Source organism: Lissotriton helveticus, chromosome 1_2 (genome assembly GCF_964261635.1).
Source record: "Lissotriton helveticus chromosome 1_2, aLisHel1.1, whole genome shotgun sequence".
In the NCBI taxonomy this organism is placed as follows: domain Eukaryota; kingdom Metazoa; phylum Chordata; class Amphibia; order Caudata; family Salamandridae; genus Lissotriton; species Lissotriton helveticus.
The window spans coordinates 132,904,328-132,927,343 of record NC_136058.1 but is presented as its reverse complement, the minus strand read 5'-3'; the positions used below and the strand labels follow the sequence as shown (position 1 = coordinate 132,927,343).

The following is a 23,016-nucleotide window of genomic DNA, read 5'->3' as shown; positions in this document are numbered from 1 at the left end:
CCCCCGCGACGCCCCACGCCGTTATTTGCTGGGTGGCAACTTACTAGACATCACTTTCGTGTCATCTAGATTTCAGCGCGTTCTGCTGCCTTGGAACTATTCGCACAACAGTTTGCTACTGATGACCCGCCCCACGCCGGAAATCTGGACGTTGTGCTGCGTTGGGACTATTCGCACAGCCGACCGCTACTTCGTTGTTTTTCCCTAAAAATGTTTATATGTTATTACTATTTTTGTTTTCTTGTATATATTTATAAATTATTAAAGTTTTATAATCTTACTACTTTGTCGGAGTGCTATATATTTTTAATGTGACACATAATTGTAAAAACTTTGATGTACAAAGAGTCATCCCTGGAATCTTCCGCTTCACGCTCGGTCCCCTCCCCAATCACAATACAGGATGGTTTTCAGATAATAGCAACGCTTCTGCTGTGACGGATCTCATCGAGTGTGGGCCTTGATCTACTATAACTCCTTTGAAGAGGGGTGAATCTTTACAGCTGTGGCCATAAACTACATCTGCAGGGCTAGCTGATACCCTAGGACCAGCCTGGACAATCGGACACAGAGGAAAAGGAGTGTCAGAGGGTGCAGTAGTGAATAGAGCGAAAGGGAGGTGTCGGGCGGGCACAGGGTGTGATTCTCAGGAAAGAGCAGCGCAGATGGGGGGAGGTTTATTACCCATGCATAAGACAGAGAGCGGGGGTGACCACTGCCTGGGGGAGATGCTTGCGAGGGTGGGGAGCCATGCTAAGGATCGACAGCGTGCACAGAGTGGGTCTGGTCAAGGCATCTAAAATGGCTGCCGTGCACGACAAAAGTGTGGCATTTGAAAAAAGACAAGATGGCGCAGACAATGTTTTTCAACACTTCCTGATTTCCTTCGAATCGAACGTTAACAGACGTTGGGGCATATTACCAAAGTTAAGCGATATTTATCCCTAACGATGCATTGCAAAGATTTTTTTACCGTCAGAAATTATCGCAGATAAACCTTGCTATTATCAAAGTTTATCGCAAATACGATAAAAACCGACCGCAATGCATTAATATCGCTGAAAACTCAGCGATATTCATGCATTACCGAGCTAATCCTCTTAGCCATGTTATCCACCTCCCATAGGATAACATGGCTAAGAACTGCTCAGGGCAGCTGTTACTTTTTGGAGATATTCGCGCTTATCTCGAATATTTCCAAAAGTTGATAATAGGAGATAGCGATGTTAGCGACTGTTTCCAGTCGCTAACATCTTGGCATGCCCACTTTGCATGTCATTAGTGATAAATATCACTCACATGCAAAGTGGGGCCCAAGATGGTCGCTATCTCCTACTAGCCGTCGCTAACTGGTGTTAGCAACAGCTAGGTAATACAGATATAATTTTATCTCCGCGAAGCGGAGCGCTGTTACAGATATATATCTTGTTTTTGAACGTTAATTTCTCAAAATGCACTGAAGCACATATATTGAGACCTAGCAAAGGCACATCGGGCTACCAGTCCCTAATATTTTACCAAGTTTCGTGCAAATCCATTCAGCCGTTCGATTATTATTATTATTTATTTTTTTTGCCCCGCGGGGCCCTTTTAAAACCTCCACATCAAACCTAGGGGATCAGCGAGGATCTACTATGCCCCCTTATGGTCATTTGCCCCTTCGCTTTGGCCTCCTCTTGTCTCTCGATCCTACCGAGAGACAAGATGGCGGCCGCTACGGACTGTTTGGAATGTTTACAGACACCGGAGAGCCAATCAGCTTCGCTTCGCAAAGCTCCGTAACGCGAAAAGTACGCGAAGCGGTGCGCTGTTACAGATATATATCTTTTTTTGAACGTTAATTTCTCAAAATCCACTGAAGCACATATATTGAGACCTAGCAAAGGCACATCGGGCTACCAGTCCCTACAATTTTGCCAAGTTTCGTGCAAATCCATTCAGCCGTAAGATTATTATTATAATTTTTTTTTTTTGCCCCGCGGGGCCCTTTTAAAACCTCCACATCAAACCTAGGGGGTCAGCGAGGATCTACTATTCCCCCTTATGGTCATTTGCCCCTTCGCTTTGGCCTCCTCTTGTCTCTCGATCCTACCGAGAGACAAGATGGCGGCCACTACGGACTGTTTGCGGCCACTACGGACTGTTTGGAATGTTGACAGACGCCGGAGAACCAATCAGCTTCGCTTCACAAAGCTCCGTTGCGCGAAAAGTACGCGTCCTAGGCCGCTGCCCGGTCCGCGCTTACAGATATATATCTTTTTTTAAACGTTAATTTCTCAAAATCCACTGGAGCACATATATTGAGACCTACAAAAGGCACATCGGGCTACCAGTCCCTACAATTTTGCCAAGTTTCGTGCAAATCCATTCAGCCGTTCGGGCTAAAAGTGAGGCCAACCGCCCTATGGAAATTAACATGGGAAAAACGCGTTTTGGGACCCCCCTTTTTTCTCGGCCCCCCCTTGACGAACCCCCCCCAAATTTTCAAAGGCTGCTCAGAAACAAAATGTGCCATTTTCCTGAAAATTTCAGCCAATTCCGTCCACAAACGGCAAAGTTATTAGACATAGAATTTTCCAAAATCCCATAGAGAAAAAATCCTAACTATATATACCTACTGGCGACCGCCAGTAGGTTATATATATATATATATATATATATATATATATATTTATATATATATATATATAAAATCCAACTTGCCTCTGGAGTGCCTCGTGCACAGACAGGTACACAGACAGCAACAATAACAAAATCGCCAGAGTCAGACTTCTTCTTTGTAGATGCTTTTATTTATGCATTTAAGTGGTGCATATCGTCAGGCGCGTTTCGGGCACGTCCGTGCCCTTGCTCACTTGTGTCAAACGGTAGTTAGCCACTGTGATTTAAAACGATCCCCTGTTCGTTTCGTGGCAAAACGTAATCATGCATAAACACAGAAATAGGACTATGTAACAGGTAAACCGGCTTGCTATTACTAGTGATGCGGACGCCATGTGTAAAGTGCATTGGATAGATGGCTATGGCATATATGGTAGGCAATAGGTAATCATACTGTGCATGCTATGGCTAACAATTGTATATATTTCTGCATATTCGTTAAAGTGCTCATGTGCAATTGGAAAATGCATAACCAGTAATGCATTTGGGTGTTAGTTATTGTACAGCAGTTGATATTTCACGCTGGGTTAATTGAACCCCGTTCAATAAGCATAAACCAATGAACTGAAGTACATGGTTCATCGTTAAAGGCCATTATCCGTACAAATACATAAATGTGTAAACCGACCCATATGTAAGCCAAACGTGTAATCGTTGTGCCTCGTCTTTGAGCTGCTGTCGGCACCCACTGTTACTTTACAGTGATTCATGTGCTGTTACTCGTGACACTATTTACATAAGTAATGCAAAATTAATACCCATGGTAAAATATAAGTTTTAAGTTTTTTTTACTTTTTCTTACATGCTACTTAATGCCATATATAGTGCAAACATGTCCATAATGCCTTTCATCATACCTTGTAAGTAAATAGCTGATTTAAATAGCATATGTCCACAACTTAGCCGGTCATCCATACCCAAATATCATATCTTTTTATAACTGTCATGTTTGGCCTAAATGCCCAATAATTCTATCCTACTCTCACGATGCGTCATACACCCCCACCTTTGTGGTGTTCCTTATATGGGTGAACTCAGCATGATTATTCAGCTTGTGCATGGCGTTAGGAGGGCGCTGATCCTATAATACTAATAAAGTGCTAAAACAGTGTGAGATTAGATGGAAGGGTGGCCTCGCGACCACAGATAATGAAAAATTAGTGATAAAGTGCTCTGTGCAAGTGTTTCAAAGTTTCTTAATTCTCATATTCGCTGGGAAGGGATCTAGGGATACATAATCAAGTACAATTTCAGACTAGTCGCCGAGAGCCCTCAGTCTTTCCTGTCATATCAAACTACAAGTGGGTTGTCACTCCCTACCATAGCAAGCCTTATTCTAAGTCAATGCGATGTTGCTGAAAGGAATGATGATGGTCATAGGAAGTTATGTAGATGCTCCCCCATATTGAGACCCCCTGGTACCCTGCTGTTCAGTTGGATAATGTACCTGGACTCCAGTTGTCTCAGAATCTTCTCGTTATCACCACCTTTCTTATTGGGGGTCACTGCATCAATCACAAAGTACTTAAGGTGCGATACATTCTTGCCATGAGTAGTTTGAAAATGTCGTGCTACTGGGTAGCTTTGGTCGGCACTTACTATCGGTCGTAAGTGTTGCAAAATGCGTACATGGACTGCCAACTTGGTGCTGCCTATGTACACTAAGTTGCAACTGCACCGTAGTACATAAACCGCCAATTCTGTGCGGCATGTGAAATGGCCCTTTATGGCTAGTGGGATTGCGTGAAACGGGGTGACATAGGTGGAAGTGTTCACCCCGAATTTCCATGCCCGGCAAGAACTGCAGCGGAAAAATCCTTTTCGTGGTGAAAGCCATTCATCTTTAGATGCAGTTTCTGGACTACTTGTGACCTGATCATTACGCATTGCGTAAGCCCTTCTGAAGTTGACCATCGGGCATCTGGTAAAACTTCTTTGAGTACATGATCTGTCATAACGATTGGCCATTGTTGCTTTACTATCCTCGTGATTTGGCGTGATTGTCGGCTGTAGCCTGTTATCAGCCTTATCGCCCCACTGTCCTGGCCGTTCACAGATGTACCCACGTTGTTTCTATTAGGATCTAGGAGGTCTTGGCGGTTTAAGGTATTAGCTTTTTTCATCGCCTCATCCAAACTGTTGGGATTGTAACCCCTTGCCATTAATCGAATTTTGGCCTCCCGTTGGTATTGGTCCCTGAGTTCTGGTGTGCTGCAGGTTCTGTGCATCCTAAGAAACTCCCCATAGGGGATACTTTTGATGGTGTGGCGTGGGTGAAAACTCCCTGCATGCAGGATTGTGTTTCCAGAGGTTGTTTTACGATACAGACTAGTGACTATCTTGCTTTCTTGTATTTCTACGTGCACATCTACGAAATTGGCTTCTTCAGGGCCGATATTGGCAGTGAAATTTAAGTTCAGTTGGTACATATTGATGTCTTTGACAAACTCATTGGCCTGTGCCACAGTACCTCGCCAAATAACGAAAACGTCATCAATATAACGCCAATATTTAACAACATTGTACATCCAATAGCCCGCATGCTGTCCCTTGAGGACATGTTCCTCCCACCAGCCTACGTGGAGCCCCGCGTAGCTGGGGGAGAAACATGCCCCCATTGCCACGCCCCCGAGTTGTTTATATACCGTGTTGTTAAATAAAAACACATTACTGTTTAAGCATTTTTCAACCATCTTAATTAGCATTTGATTGTGCCGGTACATTTCAAGTGGGGGCTTGTCAAGGAAAAATTGCATAGCTCTTATACCATCTATATGGGCTATACTGGTATACAATGTTGATATGTCCATGGTTATGAATAATAGATCATCCGACCATGTACATTGGTTGATGTGAAACAGGAACTCTGTGGTGTCTTTGATGTATGCTGGTAATGTGATCACAAACTCTTGTAGTTGGAAATCTATGTATTTGGACGTGTTTTCGAAGGTGCTGTTAATTGCAGACACAATGGGTCTGCCTGGTACTGGGACCTGTTGTTTGTGCACCTTAGGGATAAAGTATATATTGGGAAGCACAGGAAATTCTTTGAAGAGGAATTTCAATTCATCCTTTGTAATAAGGCCATCCCGCTTCCATTGATACAAATCACTGCGGTACAAGTCTTGGATGCGTTTCACTGCTGCCATGTCCATTTTTAAATAACATGATTGGTCGCTTAGATGTCGATTGGCTTCCTCAATATATTCTTTCCTGCCCCAAATCACAATATTAACCGCCCTTATCAGACTGGTTGATTATGATGTTTTTGTTGTCTTTCAACTTCCTCATCAGGGTCGTGTATTGTCTCATTTTGTCAGAGGGCGGTTTGTGTGATCCCAGGGTTTTAAGTTGCAGTGTCTTTAATCCGTCTATTACCCTGTCCGCACACACGTCGATGGCATCCCTTGGCATATTGGGGATGAACGTCGATGTTGGTTTGAAAGGACTTGGAGAGGAGTGTCCCAAAGTCAAGCCCTCTTGATCTGCTATTTCTTGCGTACTACTCAAGTTCTCCTCTTCATCACGCAATCCGTGTAAGGCACGCATTAGCCCAACGTCTTTTGCTTGCAATCCACTTGGGTCACCTTTTTTACCTCGGTCCAAGCTCTTTTTGGATTCCAAGCTGGTTTTGATAGTGTAGTACTTTTTAAGTTTAATTTTGCGGATGAACTTAAATATGTCAATTCTCGTGCTGCAGTAGCTGAAATTGCTTTCTGGGCAATAGGAAAGTCCTAGTGATAGTAACTGTTTTTCTGCTTGTGTGAGGTCGATTTCGGTCAGGTTGATGATGGTATTCTCATCTCTTACTTTTTGTTTTTCCAAAACTGTTTCTTCTGTTGGCTTCCTTTTTGCTGTGGCGCACCTGCATCTTTGTCTTCTCCTTGCATTCCTCCTTTGCCTTGAGCTTGATTTTGTGTCCTCGGACGTAAAGTGGACTTCCGTTGCATACGGATGTACTCTATCTCCTCTGCTAAGGTCAGATGCCCCATATCCGCTCGCTTTGAACCTGGGGCACTGTCATACGATTCATTTTCACTAGGCACTAGGCTGGTTTCCGACCCTGATGCGGTAGATTCACTAACGCCTGCCACTGTACTGCGCATCGTCGTTCCTGGATTTGATGCTATTGTGGCTCTTTGTTTGCGCATATGGTCGAATTTCCGGGCAAACGTATAGATTTGGCCCAGCTCGTAATCCTGCTGATCACGTGCAAACTTGTAAGCCTTCCTTGTTTTTATGACGTCTTCTTGTTTTTTTAGGCGTTCTCTCATTTCTTTGATTGTTTTGTCTATATGTGCCCGATCTTTATTGAATTGCTCTTTCTTTAATTCCTCGTTGATACATGCAACCTCTTCCAGATTTTTCTGTCGGTCGATTTTGGCATATTGAACTAGCAGACAAACTAATCGCATAGAGGCCTCTAGGTTGCTCTCGGCCCAGTCCTTTAATAACAACGGGTTAGGGTTCTCAAAGCTTGGGATAAGGATAATGCGCAGGCCGCGCGTTACTCTCCCCACCTCATGATACTTTTCTAACTATCTAATTTCCCACCATTTGGTGAGTTCTCCTCTGCTGTTCTTTTCAAGCCCTTTAAGGAGTGTCTTTACATCCAGGTTCTCATTGAGTTCTGCTTTCTTGTTGGTGTTACTTCCCTGCCCAACCTTTGGCAAATTGAGAAACAGAGCGTCTAAAGCTTCCTCTCTTTCCAGTTCTACCGACGTGTTCCCACTATAGTTATTTTTTGCAGTATACTAGCATAAGAAGGGTCAAATAGTTCGAACACCCCAATGCAGACTCTTCTGGCACCTCCCTAACCTGCATGTATATCACCACGATGTCTCATATATATATATATATATATATATATATATATATATATATATATATATATATATATATATATATATACACACACATATATACATACATATACATACAGATACATATACATATATTCTGGGGTTTCCGTTCAAACAAATGCCGGTAGTACACTCAAAGAACGGACACGGACCACAATTTCGTGCTTACTGGTGTTTATTCAGTGCTTGGACGCCATGACGCGTTTCGGCCCCTCCCTCGGGCCTTGATCACGTGACACAGTGTCCAGGTAGGCATTGGTTTAAATACATTTCATCAGTGCATGACGTTCGGTGTCTTAAAATTATAATTATAGACATAGAAAAAAATACCTCATCACATTTCATGTTAAAATACAGGCATATAAATTAACATATCCTAAATTATTTTAAACAATCATTTTCCAACCCAACATTTAGATGAAAGACCTATGCCTGAATTTAGAAATGTTTAAGTGACTAAAAGTGCTATGTGCAAAGTGTAAAAAAGTTTTTTTGAAATTACATTTTGTGCAAAATTACCATATTTAATTTATAATAAAAATTAGCTCAAAATAGGCTAGTACATCACTATGGGGATCCTATTATACAACAGCAGATCAACCCATACATTTTTATGTGTATGAGTGAATGTTGTTTAATCCATTTTTTTATATAATGTTGACGCATATTTTAAATACATTTGAGTCAGTATTAGAAACATTTCAGTTCCTGCATTACTTGGGCCCCGTAATTTAGTTACATTGAGGTAGAGTTGATCCCAACTTAAAGTGCCAAGTGCCAATACCAATTACATATAAGGCCATCAAAAAGATATAAAATGGTTAATATCAGTATAAATACCCAGATTGTCAATGTCCCAGTTTTAGAGAGGTTATTGAGTAGCAGAAGATAGTCTATGATATCTTGAATAGAAGCAAATATTCTAAAATGTATGTATATATATAAAAATGCGTTTGAAAGACAAAAATAGTTCTGTCTTTAGAGGCAATACATGTATTATAATTTGAATACAACCAATTAAATATTAGAATTAAATTTATATCTAAATAGATAAAATTTGATTCATAATACACTTGCATAAAAACCGTTTGTATAAAATACACAAAAATACAGATTGCTAAATAAATATATAAAAATATACAAATATTTCATATATACAGTCTAAAATATTTTTTTATAATAAAACCTCGTATTTTTAGAGATGTTTCATGGTATAGCATCTGATTAGAAAGTTAAAGGCAAGTGGACAAATCCTCAGACATGTTCAAACCGGACGTTTGTTTCGTATTGAACTCTAGGATATATCTTGTTTCTAATTGACGTAATTTTTCTTCTCTGTTGCCTCCCCTTCTACTTGCTACAACAGAGTCAATTACATAGAATCTTAGCTCACGACTGTTGGATTTGTGTTTAGTTTTAAAATGCCTTGCCACTGGATAGGTATTATCCTGATTGTTTATGGCCCGTAAGTGCTGTAAAATTCTTTTATGTACTTGGAGTTTTGTACTCCCCACGTACAATAAATTACAGGGGCAGGATAAAACATAAACAGCAAATTCTGTTTTACAAGTCAGTAGCTTTTTGATTTTGTGTTCTTTCTGATCAAAGGGTGAAGTGTATGATGTTGTATTTACACCTTGTTGACATGCCTTACAGACTTTACAATTATAGAATCCACTATGTGTTTGTAGCCAGTTAGCTGACTCAATTACCTCTGGACTAGTGTTTATAAGTTCATCTCTCATTGAGCGACCTCTGCTGTAGGTAATGGATGGCTTTTTTGGAAGGTTAGAATCTATTACAGGGTCACTAAGTACTAGTGGGCAGTTTTTCTTAATTATGGATTATATTTTTCTGTGTTGCTGGCTATATTGAACCACCAGCCTAAATGTTTTGTCTTTCTTGGCATTATTTTCTGTCCTTCTTTCAATGGTCTCCTGATCTCCGTTGCAATTTTGGTTACTTTTGCCTGTTACTAACAAGTCTAATCACTCTTTTTTCATCGACTTGTCAATGGCAATATTGATTAACTTTTCATTGTAACCACGCTCTATAAATCTAGATTTACTGTCCAGTTGGGCTTTTAGCAGGTCAGTTTCATTACTATGTATTCGCCTCAACCTCAGCATCTCCCCATAGGGGATGCTGGTAATCAAATGTTTGACATGTAAGCTTTTTGCGTGGAGTGTAGAGTTACTTGCTGTGGCTTTCCGGTGGAGTTTAGTCTCTATTTTCCATTCTCTACATATACTTCAGTGTCATGGAAGCTTACTGATGTGGTGCTTATGCTTGCTGTGAAGTGTAGATTTAGTGTGTTATTAATAACCTTCACAAATTCATTAGCAGTATTCATATCACCATCCCATATAACAAATAAATCATCAATAAACCCAAGCCATGTTTTCACATGGGTAGTCATAGCTTCCTGATGTTCCACCATGAGGACCAGCTCCTCCCACCAGCCCATGTGTAGGCAGGCATAACTGGGGGAGAAGCTGGCCCCCATCGTATGATGGTAAATTCTTGACGTGATTTTGTAGAAAATAATCCACATATTGAGAGACATGTTCCAAACATCCTTTTCTCGCCTAAATAATCGGCCGTCCCGGTGGATTGTTTGGATCTTTATGGAGTTTGGGTAAAAAAATAGATGGTTGGTACCACTGGATAGCCATTTTTCAGAAACTTGAATTCATGGCTTGTTATTAGGCCTTCAGATTTCCAATTTGAAAGTTTTTTATTGAATAAGGTATACATTTGTTTTAAATCACTCGCATTGCATCTCATGTAGCAGTCTCTATCGTTGAGTTGGTTGTATGCCTCCTTTGTATACATTTCTTTAGACATTAACACGATATTGCCTCCTTTATCTGATGGCCTAATGATAACTTTGTTGTTCTTTTTGAGTTTGGACATTAACGCAAATATTCTGTCAGTTCTTTATTATATCTTTTTTTGCCTCTACGAGTTTTTATATTCAAATCCTTTAATTGAGCAGTAACCCGATCATGGAATCCTTTAACATTATGGGATTAAAAGTTGATTTGGGTCGAAATTTTGTTAGTGGACCAGCAGTTCTAATGCATCCTATATTTGAGGTGTCCCCAGATGTATCCATGACAGGTTCCTGCGTGTTAGACTCTGTCCCAGACGATCTGTCATCCCATAATTCTTGTAGCTCTTGTTGTAACATTTCCCCTGTTTGAGTGTTATTTTGGGAGATTTCAACATTGTCAATTTCCAGTGAATAGTTACTTTTTCTGTTTAGAAAATGATATTTCTGTAGTTTCAGTTTTCTCGTGCCTTTAAATAAATCGAGTCTTGTTTTCACATATCTGAAGTCATTAGCGGGGCAGTACGTCAGACCCAAACTAAGTATATTGTTTTCTTTGTCACTTAGTTGTATTTGCGATAAATTTACAATTGTCCTTTTCTCACATGGGGATGCATTAGTATTTACTTTCCCTTCCTCCAGTATATATATATATATATATATATATATATATATATATATATATATATATATAAATATATTAAAAAGGTACTTAAGATCCTTACTTGTCTCCCACGTGTCTGTGACCACCAAGACACGACAGCCCCTTTCTCTGCCATTATCACATAATTGCATAATTATATGACATATTCAGCGAACTTGTCACAAATGACCTACTCTCTCTGGTAGGGAATTCCAACTCCAAGAATAACTTAACCAAGGCCCAATGGGATGCCATTAGCGACCTCCAAAAGGATTCCAATACCATAATAAAACTCTCTGACAAGGGCGGAAACATAGTCCTAATGACCAAGGAGACGTACATTGAAGAAGCCTATCGCCAACTCAATGACCCCACCTGTTACATCAAGGTGGATAGAAAATACATTACCAACCTCAAAGAAACATATCATGAGAAATTAAAAAACTGGCATGACCAGGGCCTACTTAACTGGGACGAAAATAAGTTACTCACTAACACCATACCCACCACTTCCACCCTGTATCTCCTACCCAAAGTTGATAAGAGGGATACAAATCCGCCTGGTCGGCAGATATTTTCCTCTAAGAACAGTTTGATGGAAAAAACAAGTACATATGTTGACCATTTTTTATCTCCATATGTCCAAGAGCTGAAATCGTATCTACGAGATACAACAGATTTCCTACAACAGATTTCCTACATAAAATCAAGAACACAGTGGTGGGGAGGGATGATTGGCTTGTTTGTTTAGACGTAGAGGTACTCTACACAAGCATTAGACACGAGGACGGCTTGAAAGCCTGTAAATATTTCCTTAGAGACTGTAAAGTGGAGTACCCACAACACACTGCTATGTTACTTGATATGATTTCTGTCTGTTTGAAAGAAAATGTATTTTTGTTTGATAATGCGTATTACAAACAACCCCAAGGGACTTCCTTGGGCACCTGCTTTGCCCCCAGCTACGCCAATCTCATGGTTGGCTGGTGGGAGAAGCAGGGGCTCTGGAACGACCAAACGGAGAATTGGGCACTTAATGTTAAGAAATGGCTGCGTTATATAGATGACATTTGTTTTGTTTGGAAGGGCTCGGAGAGCGAACTCAATCTTTTCATTGATTGTATTAACACCAATAATGTCAATCTACGTTTCACCAAACACTACAGCCAGACACAAATCGACTTCCTTGATCTCAGACTAACCATTGAGCAGGGAAGAATCAGTACCAACCTTTTCCGTAAAATCACGGCGGGAAATTCTATACTACATTCCAACAGAGCCCACCCTCCCAGTTTCAGATGGGGTATCCCATACAGCTAGTTCCTCAGAGCAAAACGTAATTGTAGCTCTGAGGAATCTTACCAGCATACCAAAAACTAAATGAAATTAAGATTCAGCAGAGGGTACCCCAAGAAGGCTTTACAACAGGCATAAATCAGGGTGGAAGCTAAGGAAAGAGACGAGGTACTGAGAGACAGCTTGCTTGATAAAAAAAGAGACACCCACAGAAAAGCCACAGCAGATCAGGTTTATAACCAAATTCTGTGGTCACTAACCAGTTACGCAAAATTCTGAAGACAAGATGGGACATTCTGAGACAAGACCCCATTCTAAGAAACAAAATAGGAGTGAAACCTTCGATAACTTATGAGAGAAACGAGTCCTTAAGAGATCTGTTAGTACAAAGCCACTACCAAAACAAAAAAATCAGTTTGTTACAACAGACGAAAGGATTCCGCAAATGCGGAAAGTGTAAAGCTTGTAAGCATAGCTCCAATGTTACCGAGGTCACCCTAGAAAGAAGAAAAATCTAATGGAAAATACCGCTCATTATCAATTGCAACACAGAATATGTGGTTTATGCAATAGTTTGTCCCTGCGGCCTTTGGCATATCGGCTCAACCACCTTTGCCATAAAAAAGCGTATACTGGAACATTGGCGAGCAATCACCAATAAGGATAACAGCTATAGCACAGCAAGACACTTTGCCAAGGAACACGAATCTGATTGGACCAAGGTGAGTTTCTTTGCCCTAGACAGTGTGTCTGCCAACATAAGAGGAGGGAATCGCATTTCCGCACTTCGGAGACGCGAATCCAGGTTTATATTACAAGCAGGCACCATGTTTCCCCATGGAATGAACCAGGATGAAGAATTGTACAGTCATTTATAGTGTCCCGCTGAAACCACCTTAAATCAATGCAACCATATCGCTATAATATACTATTCCTCTTTTTATCCTTTTAACTCACTCACCCCACACCCCTCCTTGCACTAATCTAGTTTTAACTGCAGATACGGTCTATAATTTACAACTCGAAGAGAGCTTTGAATACAAGCAAATGTAGGATTGACAATGTGTGTTTGGATTACTAATGTTCTACTCTTTCAATCCCACAGGAGAGCACCCCACTTGTGGCTGCGCTATGGCACTAACGCGAATAAATGATAAGAGCACGAGAGTCTGAGACACCCGTCCTGACTCCATATCACATGGAAGAATTAGCGCACCCTGGTACTTTACCGATATTAGGAGGACTAACCTCATCAACGTGAAGGTACTCATCCTATAAATGGAGATATGAGGGATACAGAATGTTTTGAAGCAAAGGAGAAGCATCTATCATACCTGAACCTCTAATGGATAAATGCACAGTTGACCTACATGTCTGTATTCATACTATGCAATCACAACATATGCATGCATAAATAATGATTTGTATCTGCTAGTTTTCTTAATCACACCTTGCTTTTCATGTGACTTTGTAAAAATATGTGATATAACATAACTACAATTTTTCTACAAATGCCTAAATATGCTGTTTTGGTTGTTAACTAATGTACTATACATTTAATTAACCTTTTAAAACACAATTTCATTTTGGCAATTTAAAGAAAAGACATTGGTATGAAAATGTTTTCTATGTCCATGACTATGACTGTGTGTATTTTCAACTATATATACTTGCACTTTTGGAGACGTGGGTCATGTGACCAAGACCACGGACGTGGTCGAAACGCGTCGTTCTTTCTGCACCGAATAAACCACCTTTGCTGCAACTGCTGTGGGCTCGCTTGATTTCGTTTTCTTGTGGAATCATCGCATCACAATATATATATATATATATATATATATATATATATAAAAAACAAGACACGACAGCCCCTTTCTCTGCCATCATCACATAATTGTATAATTAAATACATAGGAGTTGGCCCATGGTTAGGCTCCATCGTCAGCTTTGCACCAGCTACTCACGAGTCTGTTGGAAGTTTTTTTTTTCACTTGTCTTTCTCTGTGCCACAATCTCTGCAGAGAAAATAGTTTGCATGCAATGCTGGTAGAAAGTTTTGCTCTTGCCCTTTCTGAAAATGCCATAGTTTCCCCTAGCAATTACTTCATGGACCAGCCCTACTGCTTGTCAGACGATATATCAGAGAAAACCTGTAATTTAAATGTTGTTGTTAATGGTGCTGTGCAACACTAAGGTCAAACCTAAACACACTTAAATATCCAAAATGGGGTTGCTTTGAAGAAAAGTATGTCATTTTAGCCACAGCTAAAATATGAATACACAAGTTTGTTCGCAAACTGATTGCATTATAATACAACTTATGGCACGCACAAGTTACACCTTATGCATGCACAAAGTTTACTTTTTTTTTTGTTCACATACATGTCCTTGCCATTATAAAATATCTATTCATACGTGAATAAAAACTAGACTGTGAATTTGGATCAGGCAGAGTTATTGCTATTTGTGGAGAGACCAACTGGATGTTGTAGACACCTGCAACTATCTTGGGTCCTTGATTAATAATGGGCTATACTGGGGGCCTTTGGATGCTGCTAAGGGGTATAGTTTTTTAGCAGGCACAACAGAGTTTCAATAAGCAATATAGTGGTATCCAGTTGTGGAATTTTAAAGAAATATATTACAGGTTAATTCATGTACGGACATGAAGATGCTGTATGGATTGGTAGAGTGGGGCATAACCCTGGACAAGTGGGGGTAAAAAAAATGCATCAAGTTCTCGGGCTGAAAATCTTAAGACCTTCTGAAGCAGTTCATCTTGAATGCTCCCTCAAGTCATGTTTGTGTGCTACACTTAGGTCATTCCTACGCTGACAACACTAGGAATATCAGAAATCTGCAGATCCCTTGCAGTCTCTCCTAAAGAAAGAACAGATGAGTGGTAGAGAGGTACTGAATGGAGGGATCCTTCAGTACATGTATGTTGTATTGCACAGTTTGGATATTAATTATGTTTTTCCCTCTCAATATAAACTGACCACCTGCACTCCGATTACGTCATGCGCTGTAGATGCAGGCAGAGCATCCTTTTAGGAGAATTCCTCCCATTTAGACCAAGTCAAAGAATTCATCTACACATCAATAGTGTCACATCTTATTAACAGAGTTGTTGTCTAGTATGAGTCCATCCTATATGATTATAGATTATGTATGCTGCCATTCCATGACATAAGTGGTGCTTAACACAAATGAAAAACATGACAGGCTGCGCACGATTTACCAGAGAGACTGTGTAAAATCAACACACCCTACAATTTAAGTGCTGTTCTTATGGAAGGTGAAACAACAATTTGTTAAAACATTAGTTTCTTGGCAGGTAATTTTTAGAGTGCGGCATATAGCATACTGTTAGCATTATTCTAGTTAATGGAAAGATAGCAATGATTGTTCAAAGTTTTTTATATTAAAATTTGGTTTTTATAAAATATGTGTTGAATGTGGGAGTACCGCCTATGTTAAATATTTTTAATTAATATTTTAATAATACTTGTTCAGCAAAACTGTTAGTATATAGGATTTATGTTAATTCATATGAGCAAATGACGGCATGGCCTTATATGGTTTTAAAAACTATGTACAAACAATAAAATACATGTCATCATCATAATTGTTTGAATAACAGACCTTTTCCAACCTAACTGCTTCAAAATATTCACGGATTCTAAAAATGACAAATATGTAATATGATCATATGGTGCCATGCAGGAGTTCTGGTGACATTCATAAGCCACTCAGCTGTAGGTCTTGTACTGTTTTGCTTTGCAATTACATTGCATTTACTACCTCTAACACAGCACTGAGGTGTTTTATGGTGGGTAGCACGTAATCCAAGGTTAGTGGTAAAACCAGTGCTTACAAGTTGTTATTGTTAATTTTTTGGTTATTGTTTTAATGTTGAGCGTTGATGATGAAACTGAAGCACTGCCCCCAGTTTCTTGTGGAGGGTTAAGTTAATAGGACATAGATGAGTTCATACAAGTGGAAACAGTGAAGAGTGAGGAACAGGATACATATTGTGCGTTTGAAAGGAGAGGTTACACAGAAGAATGTGGTATGAGAAGTGATAGAGCAAATACAGCATTCTAAATTGTAGGTGTGCATTATACTCATATGTTAACCACATTTGTTTATATTTTAGCATATGCAGTGCTCCACGTTTATAGAATGCATTTTATTCAACATCGTAACATAGAATTATAATGTAGATCTCTAAGTAGGATTTATATGTATTAAAGACACCATCATTTCTGTATGCACCGTGCAGGAAGATATTATATTCATATTAATGTAATCATGTGTGTTAAAGTTGCTTGCAGTCTAGACCCAGAGCTGCAGGTTTTGATACCCTCAGTAACTGAAGAAATAATTAAATGTATCTTTATGTGTGCCAGAACAGTATGTTCTCACCCCATTGAACATATAAAGAATTCACCATCATTATCTAGTTTAATGAGATAACTGGAATGTCTTTGAACAGTCTGAGAAGTGAGAGGAGAGGATAAGTTATGCTCTGTGCCTGGCCTATCTACACTCCAAGGTCACCAGAAGCAAAGAAGGTTTAATTAAAGAAGTCATGGAAAAACACCCCAGTACTGGAGAAGCGAAATAATTTGTCATGTGATACATCTAGCAGGGGCTGAGTTTATTCCTTTTGTATTATGCGCAGGGACAGAAAATCAGACTTGTAGATTTTCGGAGGAGAAGAAGCATCTTAAGAGCGAGCTCCATAGTTTAAGCTATTTGACACATTTGACGTGAGTACTTCTAAGGAAGTCTACACGTGCGGACATCTTTGAGAACTAAGATAGGGGAACCAGCCAGAACCATCATTTATGAGATTAGTGTAAGGAAAGATATTTTATGTTTTCCTTCCTAATGAATCCGCCTCCATCTTGGACTGTGTACTAATCTTGGAGTTTATTATTCTGTGTCTTCTATGCCAAATCAATTATATGCGTAGATTTCGCTCTGTATTAATTTTTCTGTACCTATATTCGTTAATACTAAGAAGTGTCTATATTCTGCTAGTTTTGGCCTTATAATAAAATCCATAAACTAGAATTTGGAGTATGTGGTCTTTACAGCATGACTACATTATAAGTATAATTTTGACATGTTTCTTCCCCTCTACAACTTTCAGCAGGTAAATAAAAGACCATCATAGCTGAACTTGGGTAGTAAGGCAAGGCCCAAATTTGGCTCAATCAAATAGTAGCAGAGGATGGTTTGCCTCTAAAGTGAGGGGAAATTGAGGGATTTAGAGTAGAAGCAGAGAAAATTCTAGCTCTGGACTTGGCATAGAGGACGGCGGAGAACCGGCGATTGATGGAGTTTGGCAGATGCTGACAGTGCACCGGAAGCAGTGGTAGAGTATGACACTGTGTGGTGTGTTACATTGCGGTGATGTTTTATTTGTGTGTTGTCTTGCGACGTAAGAATGCATGTTAAGTGATTGTGGATTAATCGGTTTACTGTTCAGGACATGTGCAGATTAGAAAGTTTTAGTGAGCGGACTTTAGGAGAAGTCCAAGATCCCGGGATAGTTTGCATATGTAATTGTCCGGTCAAATTGTGGGTGTCGTGAAGCACTATAGGTAAGCCACTTGTTATAGGGAACTTTGTGTGAGTGAAGAGTAAAGTTGCGGTGGAAAGCCTCAGGCACCGGGGATGGACTATAGCGACTGGGTGACCAACGCGGTTCGGGGGTCACAGCAGATGTTCTTGTAAGAGTGCTCTATCGATCTTTTAGCGGACAGACAATTACTTGTTTATGTGACTGTTAGTTATTGTGGCTGTGGTACAGAAGATTGAGTGAGAAAATTAAATAATCAAGTGGACAGTTCTGTAATAAAGGTTCGGCTCCTTTATATACCCACAATTGCAGAGGTCATATAAAGTGTCTTCTTCTGGTAGCACAAGCCCTCACCCACCCAAGGCTGGAATGCTTCATCATTGGGCTGTGCTCCTCATTGGGCCAGTGCTGTATTGCCCAACTGGCCACTTGAGTGGCTCTTTACCAAAGATCTTTTCAGTTCTGCTTCAATAAACAAAATGAGGAGGACCCAGTGTTCTCCATCATCTATGTACTGAGAAAGGAAGTTTATGCCTATCTCCTAGAGAAAAAGGGCAGACTGGTCTCATACGTGATTGATTAAAATTCACTAAAGGTCCCCTCCATAATTAATTTAATCTAGGAGTTTCTGCTAAGAGTTAAAAACATGAGGGAATGTCTGGTAAGATAATGTTCCTAATATACATTAAAATGGTCAACATGTTTCATGCCTATCAAAGTCCAACCAGGATCAGTGGCCATTTATCAAGACCAAAATTGAGACCGACTCTCCTAAAGGTGGGTCTACTATTTAAACAATAGTGTGCTCCCACTTAGAAGTGAGCAATGATCAATGTCTCATTCACGGGGTAGACATACAACTCTACTTCAGCTGCTAATTTCTAAAACACTTAAATGAACCAAGTCCTTATATACTCGACCCTCAGGACCTTAAGGATTTTGGCCACCAGGTGGTCACTTGCCCACGCCATGGCCACTACGGTTATCATACCGGTCTCCATGTTCCTGGAAATCAAGAAGGTCTGCTGTATCTGTAGCTACAAACTCAGTGGCTTAAAATTATTTTAGAATATTTCAATGAAAAAGCAAGCATTTAATATGAGAGATTAAACAAACATTTCTTGTCTACTATCCATGTTTAGGTCTGGCTACAGACAGCTTTAGCTACCTCTGAAGTGTTTGTCATCATGTTTCTAAAAGTATATGCTATTCAATGTGTGGTCTACTATTTCACCTCAAATGGAGTGCTGACATTACACTGCATGAGGTGCATCGTTTTTGGGAGCAGCGCAGGCGTAATGGACAACTAGTTAAATGAAGACAACGTCACCCATTTAAAGCAACACATTCTGTGTGCTAAACAAGTGAGTGCTTGACAAGCAATCTAATTAAGTTTATAAATGCACTAATAACGGTCGGGGTTATTTTTCAACATAATTATTTGGGTCTTTTAGTGCTAATAAACTCTACCTGCACAACAGAAATCAAATGATTTTATTAAGAAGGATCACCCGATAGTAATAATGTGTTTTCATAATATTTACGGGATACTTAACAAAGGCACCTTGTTATTTATGATGCTTGTGGTGCGTGTAATGGAGGAGTCGCTTTTCCAATATTGTTTCACTGAGCGAAGACATGTCTGTACAATTATCATTCTCACAATTTTCAGGGCCAATCCCCTCTCCCAGTCCTCGTTTTTTAAATGCTTGTACCACTGAGTATTTCATGAGAGTCACAGTGCATGTTACATTGTCTGCAGTAAAAGATGGACACTTTGGTGTTATCTAGTAGTGCCCGACCCACTTCGGCTTCCAGGCACACGCAAAACACCGGTCACCTGCAATGTGAACAGAGGTCCACAAACAGTGGGTGTTGATCGCAGTGCTGCTGGCTGAAGCAAAAGAGCCACCACATGGCCTGGAAGGTGCACTGGCAGGAAAACACACAGAAAGGATTACTAGCAGATGGCACACTTCCAAACATACACTTATGAACTCATGAAAAAGGTTATGATTCAATTGAGAACAATCACTACAGCTAGGAATGAGGGCAATTTATTCTGCTGTGGACATTCTTCACATAATGTTGCCCTGTCTTGTTTAATACAAGCTGCCATAATGATGCTGATTCTTGACAGAGTGTTGGTGTTAAGATGACAACATCTGCACTAGCACTATATTTAAATTCGTTATATATTGCCAATATATTTGGCACAAATGGCGCCAGGCCTGGTATTATTCTTGAACTTGTATAATATTGGTACATTTTGCAATATTAGAACATTAGCACAACGGCTGTCAGACAGATTAGTGCATGTCTCCATCAAATCATAAACTCATTCCACTAATCTAATAAACCAAGGGCGTATTCAACCATCCACTCACCCTTTTACACATGTACTGCATCTTCCAGTCATAGATTCATGTTTATGCTCATCCATACACACAAAACATGGAAAAAACGATTTCGGCATATAAAAACAGCCAGACTTGCTGGGTTTACCAATGCTTGTCTAAAGTTACTTCAGTAACAGTAAAGGAAAGCTGTGGTCCTACATGCACAAATAGTGCACAAAGGAATATTTTAAATAAAGCTGCACTAACAAGCTGGAGGTGAAAGTATCAGTTCATCATTGAGAGCCACTTGTTGTAACCTGTTATAGATATTAGAATGTTATAATGTTCAGAAAGGCATTAGCATAGTATGAACCGATAAAAAACAAACTGCAATAATTGTTGAATACAAACACATTTTGACCTCCCCCAATCAAAAGCAATCACTGAAAGTCGTAGTCACTTCAAGGGAAAGCAGAGTCAATTTTCAAGGTGGGCCCAATGTTGGTCCTTAGGCACCAGCCAGATTTTGAGTAAAGGCGCAGACTATTTACTCAGCTTCCATTTAGATTCACTCTATGCAAATATATCTTACAGTGATGCATTGACATTATGGCACAACTCCATTCCATGCATAGTGACCTGGGATCATAGACCATAATAAACAATATATGATCTTATTGGCAAAACCGTATGCATCCAAGAGGCGCCAAGCCGTGTGTTAGACCATCATTTCAACACTGTGTGGGTACCCAAGAGTCTCAGCATGGCACTTAGTTGACAAATACAACAAATAAAGAGTTTTTTGGGCTTTCAATTCTTTGGTATGCAGCTTGTTGTTTAAAATAGGAGAAGCGAACCACGAGTACCAGCGTGCATAGCGTCACTGGGTAAAAAGGAGGGGCAGGACTAGCATAATGGGTGACGACCGATACAGGTCATCCATTCACACTTGGCGGCTACGATATTCTCAAATTACAAGTTAATTGCCAAATTACTACAAAGGGCAACAACCTGTTATTTGCCAAACGCTACCTCGATTCAAAATTGATTAAATTCGTATAAGGCTGAAGACCAAAAAAGACCATCATGTTAGAACAACCATAAAGAAAGGCACATCTTAATCCTTCAGATCACAAAACAAATACACCTCGCCCCCTAGGGAGAAGATCAAATGTCCCGGGTGTCAAACATTTGACAAGTCATAATATTCACGTCACACACACAAAAAAAGTTTCAGTTGCAGAACGCTCTCCGTCTCAGCCACGACGAAGATGAAAAGAATCTTTGAAAGGCGTTCTGTGGTTTAAGAGGATGTTCTGGGACGTTTTTACATTGAAACGAACCGTATTTCGGAAAAGCAACACTGCGGTTTAGTACGGCCGCTGTGCAAGCTCGAGGACAGACATCTGACGATTAAACGAGCACTTCGGATCGCTGTAACTAACGACTCCGTTCAGGAATTTGACGATCAAGGACCGGTCGGAGCATTACAAGAACAACAATCTGCAGACAGCGCAAAACAGTTTGAAAAAGCATCATTTTGTCTCAGTCAATCCTATTTTTTTTTCTAGAAAAGTAAGCACAGGTGTCTGGCACCCTGCGGTTACTCTAATGTTTCCGTTCATCTTGTAGAACTGTGTCAAACCCTGACAACCAAAGGGATATACACTTTATTTACTATAACATAATAATGCGTGATATGTACTCTCCCCACAAATTCTGATACAAAAAATGCCCGCGTCACCATACCATGGCTGTTTGTGGCAGGCTCCGTCGGCAGCACCAGGAGAGCGCGCACCGTGCCCTAGGTGGCTCGAGCAGGTAACATTCAGTCAGCAATCTCGACCGCGTCCTTGCTTGTGCGGGACTTTTTCACTAATTACTTCCTCCTGAGGAAGATGCATTCCCACAGAGCGCCCGAGGGGCCTCAGCCATTGGCCTCTTCGCCTCTGTGTATGATTGGCAGGCGAGCCGCTCTTTACAGATACAAACTCTTTCCGCAGCTTCTGCTGAACTAGATAAAACATGTTTAACAGCCACAGTTAGTTTTTGTCACGAATTATTTTAGTTTTCTGTTTGTTCTGAGATAATGTTTACGTTTAAGATTTGCAATTAGGATTTACGATATTATGTTTCTGCTCCGCGAATGCGTGCCAGCCAAAGAAGAGCATGTAATTCTACTCGTTGGCACGCACCCCGGGGAAAGACCGCTTTATTCACTTTTCGGAACTGCGAGGCTTCAAGGTGTATAAGAGGAAGTACGGTAAACAAAGAATGCAGGTAGGAGAGAGAGAGAGGGGGGTAGGCGGGGAGTGAGAGATTGTCGGGGAGGTGATGGCGTGTGTGTGAGAACGCCACAGACAGCGACAGGCAGACTCATATATGAAACAATAACGGATTCATAGGTTGCTTACTAAATGTCACACACTGACGGCATTGAAGAGCTGAGAGCAAGCTTGTCTTGGTATGGGGAACAATTGAATTGCCAGTCAGAAAATTATGGTAGGTTGTAAAATTAAACAATACATTTGCAGACATTTTACTGCAGGTGGAAAGAGTAATTTGAGTCTGTTTTTGCTGTTCACGGACAGTATGCGATTACACAGGTTTTGTGCAGCTGCTTCTGTAATATCAAGCAGTCGAAGTGCATTAAAGAAGTATGGAAACTGATGCTGCATGCAATTGGGGCGGAGTCAGTGAGTGTAGGGGCGGGGTCAAAGGTGAGGCTGAAAAAACACGAACTATTCTTTAGTTTGTTTTTGGTCATACACCCAGTGCTTTAAATGGAA

At 40.3% G+C, this 23,016-nt stretch overlaps 1 protein-coding gene across 5 annotated transcripts in view; it reads right to left on the bottom strand.

The window, feature by feature from the left end:
- The window catches only part of FYB2 (FYN binding protein 2), a 571,085-nt gene extending 548,977 nt beyond the window's left edge, over positions 1-22,108 (bottom strand). For all 5 annotated transcript variants that reach the window (XR_013603713.1, XR_013603717.1, XR_013603715.1 and 2 more), the window contains exon 1: positions 21,977-22,108. Coding sequence is in view for 2 of the 5 variants with exons in the window: in XM_078670088.1 (XP_078526214.1) it covers positions 21,977-21,979 (3 nt within the window). In the remaining 3 variants the exon portion in view is untranslated. The remainder of the gene's footprint in view (positions 1-21,976) is intronic.
- Between the last annotated feature and the right edge of the window lie 908 nt (positions 22,109-23,016).